The sequence below is a fragment of the Linepithema humile genome, chromosome 3 (genome assembly GCF_040581485.1).
Source record: "Linepithema humile isolate Giens D197 chromosome 3, Lhum_UNIL_v1.0, whole genome shotgun sequence".
Lineage (NCBI taxonomy): Eukaryota > Metazoa > Arthropoda > Insecta > Hymenoptera > Formicidae > Linepithema > Linepithema humile.
The window spans coordinates 598,927-607,478 of NC_090130.1; the positions used below are offsets into that span (position 1 = coordinate 598,927).

Below are 8,552 nucleotides of genomic sequence, written 5' to 3' on the forward strand. Positions count from 1 at the left end.
AGATTCCTATAACGCAATAACAATTTTCCAGAAAAATAAAACATAATAAATAATTCAAAAATTATATATGTTAAATATTTTATCAAATAATAATTATTATTATATTAATTGAATAAAATTCATATTTTGTGATCTATTTTTAAAATCTAGTTTCTGTTATAAGCGCAATAATTATAACTTTTTGATAATGATAAACAAAAATTTGTTATATATTGTTTATACATAAAGCAGATTTTTCTCTTCAGAAACTCTTTCTTTTAGGAAATCCAAAAATGTCCATCAGTGATAAAATTAATATCAAAAGTACAAAAAAAGTTAGATTGTAAAATACTAAAATGGTTGCAACAAATTTTTTCTTACAGAGAATCGTTAATCATGATATTGATTTAATGAAATTTAAATTAAATAAGAAAACATAAAAGATGTATAATAAAAGTTAATATTAATTGTAAGATATAAATTTCCAATTTATTGGAATAAAATGTTATAACGTAATAAAACATTATTTGCAATTAGTTTCGCGTTTGCACAAGAACCTTTTAATTGTCTCGCATGTTTATTTACAAAATTGAAAGTATTTTATTATATCCAATATATAATAAAACAGTTGCTAATTGTAATAATTACACCAATTACAGAGTTGATTGAACATTCGCACAAGATTATTTGAATTTCTTTTCTTTAAAGCAAAATTCGTATATTCATTGTTAATAAGTGTAGAACATCAATGATGAACAATAAACATGTAGCATATCCAAATTCACTTTTTGTTTCAGACGCTAATAAAGATGCTTTATTAAACACTGTTTTTCATAAATTGGCCACTGCTTATGATTTTATTATGCTAATATATTATAAATATTTTTATCAGTAATTTGATTTTTTCAAACCTAAGGGAGTATGTTCATAGAAATATCTGTCTATCTCTAGTTTTTTTTTGCTTTATCACTTCGAATTTATTTCAAAGTGATATCGTGAAGCAGTTTATAATAAGCATACATCATTCTCACTGTATTCACTCTTTCTTTCTAATGTGCTTGCATTCTATTAAAAAAATCTTCATGGACATTGCAACATATTTTAAGTTCAAAAAAGTAGAATACAAAACAGAAAACATAAAATCATACGACACATATTACAATTTTGTTATTATTACAATAAAAGGCAAGTTAACAAAAGAACATTTTGTTTCAAAGAGTATTAGGCAAGATGCTTATTTTTGACAATTCATAGTGGCCATTTTACATGTCTTCTTCATGATATACGGTCAACATTTAATACAAAAATTAATCTATTATATCTAGCAGTATTCCGAATGCGTCCGAATGTAAACGTCGATTAGCGAATTTTTTTTGTTAAAATTACTTAGAGACTAAATCTTCTCTTAAATGTACATAAATAATCCTTTTATCGATTAACTTACATACTTTTGCTGCGTTTCCAACTAATTGTCCATTTTTATTTCCCCCTTTTCAAATTTAAGCATTGAAAATATTAAATATTCAATTTTTACATCGTACAAGCTAATATTTAACTTATACAGAAACCTAAATGTTTTAATATATTTCTTCCGTATCTTAAGTAAAGGACAGAAAGTGATTATTCTCTCTCACAATGTGTTGTACAATGTTTTGTATGTGATGTAGCTGTGATACGTGAAAAACTTGTATAGCAAAGTTTGCCATGATAGAAGCAGATTGACTGAGCATTCCCGAAAATTTCTCATGATTTTCAAACACATATCTAAAGTATATAATGGTTAGAAGCCTTCCTGATACTGCTTCGAGTCTAGTTTCGCCTGAATCATTTCCAATTGTCTTTTCGCTTCACACTGTGGGAAATTTTGTAGGTCATAATACTGTGGTGCTATCATGAGTAGCCAATCAGCTGTAAAAAGATAAAATCTTTATAATAGGGAAATAATTTCAAAAAAGTAAATAAATTAAAAACAAAAGTGTATACTAATAGAAATATAATCAGAAAACTTACGTTTAATATCAGTGACTGTCCTAATATAATTTTTAGTAGTGAGCACAAATTCATTATAAATAACCCACTCTGGTTTGTGATCCAAACAACTGCTTGGATGAAGTTGCACTACCTGATTATCCTTAATGGTTAGGTAATGGCCTGTTCTTTCTAAATGCGCTACCTATTTGGACGATAAAAATAAAATATATTAGTACAAATAAAAAAAACAATAAAGAGAAATTTTTTACAACGTCTTTTGCAAGACAATTTTAAATTACCTGCATAAAGAAACCATTAACAAGAGCTTTCCTGATGTTAATGTAATAATCCTTTGAATTGAAGTCCGTTGAAGTGCGTTTTAATACAAATCTATCCATTATCCTGCTCAATTGTTGTCTTACATTGTCTCCGCTCTTCAATGATCGATAATTTACATAATTATCGTAACACCATTGAACATCATCCATATCTATAAACATTAAGAAATTGTTACAACATACTATAAAACTATTAAACCGTTTCATGATAAACAAATAAATAAACAAGTAAATACTTACGTTGTTTAAAGGAATGATACACATTAAGTAGCGTCAAGTGATCACCATCAATATGTGCAAATTTCATTTTTGCATCATCCGCGGCCTTTTTTGATTCGTTCGGTCTCACAAAACACTGTGGGACTAATACCATGTCAATCATCAATATACTACTACCATGTTATCTTACCACGATTTTAACTCTATTATTTTTATCCATTATTTTATAATTATAATTAAATTTTTATAATTATATTATTGATCATTTATAAGATCGACGCCTTAAAAAAATAAATAAAAAAAATGTTAATGTACACGATATCAACGCGTACAGCAAATCCCAATACATTACCTGAAAGCATAGCAGTGATGCTGAGTATTTCATTGCTACAATTATGATTGCAAGATGCTATAAGCATTTTCGCCAATTGGGGATCCAATGGAAATTCTGCCATGACTGCGCCAAGATCCGTCAAATTTCCGTCATCATCGAGAGCTGCCAAATAATTCAAAAGTTCCAAAGCTCTCATGAGAGTTTCAGGCGCAGGTGGATCCATAAAATCGAAGTGTACCTGTGTTGTAGTACGTAAAATTAATTCTTTTATATTACACAATTCAATCATTATTCTCATAATGTAATGGTAAACGCACCAGATCATCGATTCCAAGTTTCTTCAACTGCAATACGACACTTCCAAGATTGGAACGCAAAATTTCAGGATACGTATTATCCTGCATCTCATTTTTATACGCTTTTTCCGTATACAATCTGAAGCACTTTCCAGGTCGAGTTCTGCCAGCTCGACCAGCCCTTTGCTGTGCCGAAGCTTTACTAATAGGGGATACTAAAAGAGATTCGACACGAATTCTAGGGTTGTATACCTATCAACAAAAAATATTCAATAAATTTATATAATAATAAGAATTCTTAATAAGGATTTCATTGAAATACTATATTTACTTTTTGCTTGGCAAAACCAGGATCTATCACAAAGACAACCCCATCGATAGTCAATGATGTTTCCGCGATATTAGTCGAGACCACGACTTTACGACCGATAGCACCATTAGCTTTAGTGGGTGGAGCAGGCTCGAATATTCTCTGTTGAAGATTCGGTGGTAACGTCGAGTACAGCGGTATACACTTTAATTCACCAACATCGGGTCCCAAGTTGTCCATTTCTCTTTTAATTCTCTTGCAAGCTTCCTCGATTTCTTCTTGACCAGTCAAAAATAACAAGAGATCGCCGGGAATTTCTTCACACATTTGGATTTGAATGACAGTTCTAATAGCTGCTTCTAGATAATCCCTTTCCGGTTCTGGTGTATAAAATATCTCGACTGGATGTGTTCTACCAGGTACATTCATAAGTGGTGCATTGTCAAAGTACTGCTGAAACTTTCCAGCATCCAAAGTAGCACTCATAATCACAAGTTTTAGGTCCGGTCTCTGCTTGATCACTTCCTTCAAAACACCCATGAGCAAGTCAGTGGCTAATGTTCTTTCATGAGCTTCGTCAAGCAGTATCACTTGATACGCATCCAGCATTGGATCAGACATGCCTTCACGAAGCAACATACCATCAGTCATATACTTCAATACGGTTCTTGGTGAACTGCAATCTTCAAAACGGATGCTATATCCTACTTCTTGACCTTAGTGACAGGAATTTTATTAATTTATTACAATATTCAACAGTATTATATTTCTAATAATATAATTCATTAAAAATTAAAGAAACTTAAACATAAAACATTAAAAATTGTCCATAATAGCTATGTAAGCTTTTAATCATAATAGCAGATGCATTTTGTTTTTTGATTTTGTAATAGAATGAAAAATTACCTAAGGCAACATCCATTTCCTCTGAAACTCTCTGTGCTACACTCATAGCAGCCACTCTTCTTGGTTGTGTACAAGCAACTCCTTTACTTCCAATACTCCTTGAATATTCTACACACCATTGTGGTATCTGTGTAGTTTTGCCAGAACCTGTTTCTCCAACAAGAACAATACATTGATGCGTGGACAACAATCTCATAAAGTCAGTACGATATTCGAATACAGGCAAAGTAATTCTTTTCTTATAAAGTTCATAATATTTTGGCGTGTATGGCAGCATGGTATATTGATTAAACTGCACTTGGCTCTTTGTCGCCGTAGCGGCTGTGGTAGTCGCATTGCTGGATGTTGAACTGTCCCTGCAAGAAGAAATCATTAAGACATTTCTCATTCTGCTATATAAACAAAAACGTTCTTTATTTTTAACAAATGCACAAAATTGACTGCAAATATAAGTTGAGAACACATGTTTCTATATAAAATAAAATAAATTCGAGCAAAGATATTGTTAACGCAGACATATCGATAGACGAGCAAAATCAATAAAATTAGTTGATAAATGCATTCTCATCTCAATATATACACCGACAAAAGTGATTAGTTTAAAGTTTACTCTTTTGTGATTTTAAGTGCGAAACTAGTTAGTTGAGAACCGTTATGGAGCATAACGAAATCTCCTTGTCGCCGGAAGTAGAGAGTAAAATTTCGACAGCATTTGTCGAATACGGATGATATCTAAAGATTATGCGCATGAAAACCAAGACGCGAATCGCGTGCTACAAGAATTTATGTGCGCGATCGCATGTGGTAAATATTACACAGCCCGATAACGCCGCAATATCGCACATGGCAAGAAGAGCCATCGACGACTCGTCATTGCGACGCCTGAAATAGGAAAACATGCTGGTACACTCACGTGGCTTTTCGCTTGACGTAAGGGTCCACGACTTCGATTCTACGTTTCGACATCGTGTCCTTTTCACTTCACGCGCAGCCAAACAGAAGCCGAAACTGTTTACGAAACTTCGGACGAGGCGTCAATCAAAATGGCAAGCAAGCGCCAGCATTGGTGTCCGCGGCTTCCCGTCTTTGTGATAAGGGTAAACAACAGCAGATGGCATTGATAGTCGCTTGGCAGCGTTGGAGCGTTCACTTTTATGAATTGCACAAAATTGTCAAGTTTTGGGACTAAATCGACAATCCAAAAGTGAAAAAAAAAAAAGATCGTAAAAATGAACGACTTATTACAAATGAGAGAACATTTCTATAATAAAATAATTGAACTATTTTTTACAGTTACATCTTTTACAAAGAACTTTTTTCTTCTCTCTTTCTCTCTTTTTCTCTCATTTTAACACTTAATTATACATATATCTATTTCGTTTTAAATACAAAAAATGTAAATGTAGCCATGTAAAAAAATAGAAATGAACAATACAAATAAATATAATAGACTACGCCGATTTTTAATCCCAAGCGGACTTTTAACAGAATTTTAATAAAATTTGATAATCAAGAGGTTTCATATAAAAAAAGCATCATCTAAACAAATTTTTGCTAAGAATTGATTTTGAATAACAATCATATGAATATACACATTGAAAAAAATAATTAATGATTTTGATAAATAGAGAAAAGTTGACAATCATTTATTAAGCATAATGAAGATATCAAAATATATAATATGTACACATTAAATAAGTACATTTTTTACGATATACATTGCTTCATTGTCACATCCAAAAAGAAGCGTCGATCTATTGATGTCGATGCTGTTAATCGGTTTATGCATAGCAGCACACAATGAAGTCGCATTAACTTTCCCATTTGCGCTAATCGTTTGCTTCAACCAATGTGTATCTGTAGAATCTGATATTGCAAAACAGTTTGTTTGAATTAGCTCTTTACGTAATACTGCAGTCCTGTATAAACTTTTTATCCATCTGTAATTTAAAGCTACTTACCAAGTTTCAGTTTTGAACTTTGTGCATTATTCCAATGCCATAATTCTCCACTGACAGAACAAGTAAAGATATTGTCTGGTCTGTCTTGATGGAAAAGTATTTCACTGATGGCTTTAGTATGTGCATTGAGTTGCAACACTGGATAAGTGTTTTCTCTCAAGTCCCATGCAGTTAAACTGCCATCACCTCCACCAGCAACTACAATATGTCTTTGTGTGGGATGATGCGTAACACTTGTAGCTGCTGTCTGTAAAAAAATATTTTTATTACTTTGTAAGATGTTGTCTCAAAAAATTTTTACAGCTTTTGTAGCTTACTTTAACTTGATCAGAGAGCATAAAAGTTGTATCAGGCACATCTCGATTGCTTCTCAAATCCCAAATTTTCATATGTCCTCTTGAATTTCCAGTAAGCACTTCGTTATGTTTTAAAAAATCAACGCAATATATGGAGCAGCTATCAGCATCTTTTGTAAAAATTACAAGAAAATATGATAAAGTATTCTTTCTAAGTATGATAACTATATTATACATTAGCCAAAATGTTTCTATTTAGTATAGCATTTACCAATAACTCTAACTGGTTTTTTCTCTGCAGCTGTAAGAAGATTAAGTTTTCCATCTTCTCCCGCAGAAGCTATATCTTGTTCAAAAGTAGACAATGCAGTACAAGAGGCATAATCTGTTGTCCTATAAAAATATATAACTAAAAATATAATGATTTTTACGATTGTCTTTAAAGTTGTATAATCAGCCAAATTTACTCACTTAAAATTATGTATAAATTCCCATGCCATATGTTCTTTGAATTCAGCACACTCTTCCTCAATTTGCAATAATCTTACTGAACCTAAAGATGATGAAACCACGAAGAAATCTTTGCTAATAAACTAAAAATTTGTATTCCATTAACTCCCGATGCATAAGATAAATTATTGGTTATATCATGATAGAATAATATATCACCTTCAATTCAGTAACATCACCAAGGAATGTATATGATGACAAGACTACAGGAGATGGTTCTTCATCATAATTTGTTCTAAATGTCCAATGCGTAATTTTATTTACCTGTATAAAAAAAATTTAAGAATTAAAATTACTCAAAAATATTTTTATTATAGATTCTTTATTTTTATTATAACACAGCATAAAAAATATAGACGATTCGTAACTATTTAAAAATATTTTTTTTTTATTAAAAAAAAAATTAACAGAAATTGTTTGAAAAAGTGCAAAACAATAAAATTTCAATTATCAATACAGTAATTCTCTCATAAATAAATATTTGTATTGTATATGATAAAAGTTTGAATCTAGGTTAAGTATGTTCGAGTCTCACCGGGTTATCCCAACTGCCAGTTAAGAAATTCCTTGCTTCTGTGAAATCACCATGTTGCCACCTTATTTTGGAAATTTTTTCGGATACAAATGTTCCTTGTACGTTTTCGCCCATCCTTAAATAAATTCAATGAACAGTTCAAAGTAAAGTCGAACGATACATACAATCATATACAGAGCATCAGCTGATTGCGAATTGCCCGCTCGAATATCAAAAGTGCCGCCATCAACGAGATACTATCAACAGCAAAGCACAGGTATAATTGAAGAACACTGCATTATCAATTGTCGTAATTAAAGAGTACTATGCGTTATTAAGCGGAGAATCTAACCTGAAATAAATTGTAGCTGCGTAAAGGCCATTATACGTAAAAAAGTTTTAAAAAAGTTTTTTTTTCCTGTAATCGTAAAGCCCGTATCAGAATTGAAGATTGAAGATTACAGATTGAAATTTGACCAATTGAAATAAAAGAAGCTAAAAGTTCTTTGTTCTGATTGGTCAAATTTAAATCTTTAATCTTCAATCTCTATCTTCAATGTGTAGTCTGATACCGGCTTAAGGCGTAAACAAATCGACCAATGAGCAGTAATGCGGGTGACTCGCATTATTCATATAAGGTCTGTTCTTTATAGCTGAACTGACTGCTCAGAGTTTATCTTTTTCCCTCCACGTTAAAAGGTGAAAGATAAACTCTGAACTAGTGCATCCAGTTCAGCTATAAAGAACAGACCTAAGGTTTGTTCTTTATAGCTGAACTGGCTGCACTAGTTCAGAGTTTATCTTTCTCTTTTCAATGTGAAGAGAAAAAGATAAACTCTGAACTAATGCAGCCAGTTCAGCTATAAAGAACAGACCTCTATATTATTACTATGAATAAACCAATCATGTGTTTAATAC

The 8,552-nt window shown here is 31.6% G+C and overlaps 2 protein-coding genes across 2 annotated transcripts; both read right to left on the reverse strand.

The window, feature by feature from the left end:
• Positions 1–516: 516 nt before the first annotated feature.
• Positions 517–5,437, reverse strand: Dhx15 (DEAH-box helicase 15). Its single transcript, XM_012373430.2, has 9 exons — positions 5,267–5,437; positions 4,354–4,709; positions 3,469–4,163; positions 3,159–3,389; positions 2,860–3,079; positions 2,529–2,651; positions 2,250–2,440; positions 1,990–2,152; positions 517–1,887 (listed from the first exon to the last, which is right to left on the reverse strand). Exons 1-9 carry the CDS (start codon positions 5,317–5,319, stop codon positions 1,760–1,762), a joined length of 2,160 nt encoding a protein of 719 aa, XP_012228853.1. The 5' UTR covers positions 5,320–5,437; the 3' UTR covers positions 517–1,759.
• A 541-nt stretch (positions 5,438–5,978) lies between these two features.
• Nup43 (Nucleoporin 43kD) lies at positions 5,979–7,885 on the reverse strand. Its single transcript, XM_067351453.1, has 7 exons — positions 7,656–7,885; positions 7,280–7,384; positions 7,082–7,203; positions 6,882–7,003; positions 6,632–6,780; positions 6,315–6,561; positions 5,979–6,219 (listed from the first exon to the last, which is right to left on the reverse strand). The coding sequence occupies exons 1-7, from the start codon at positions 7,767–7,769 to the stop codon at positions 6,044–6,046; spliced, it is 1,035 nt and encodes a 344-aa protein (XP_067207554.1). The 5' UTR covers positions 7,770–7,885; the 3' UTR covers positions 5,979–6,043.
• Between the last annotated feature and the right edge of the window lie 667 nt (positions 7,886–8,552).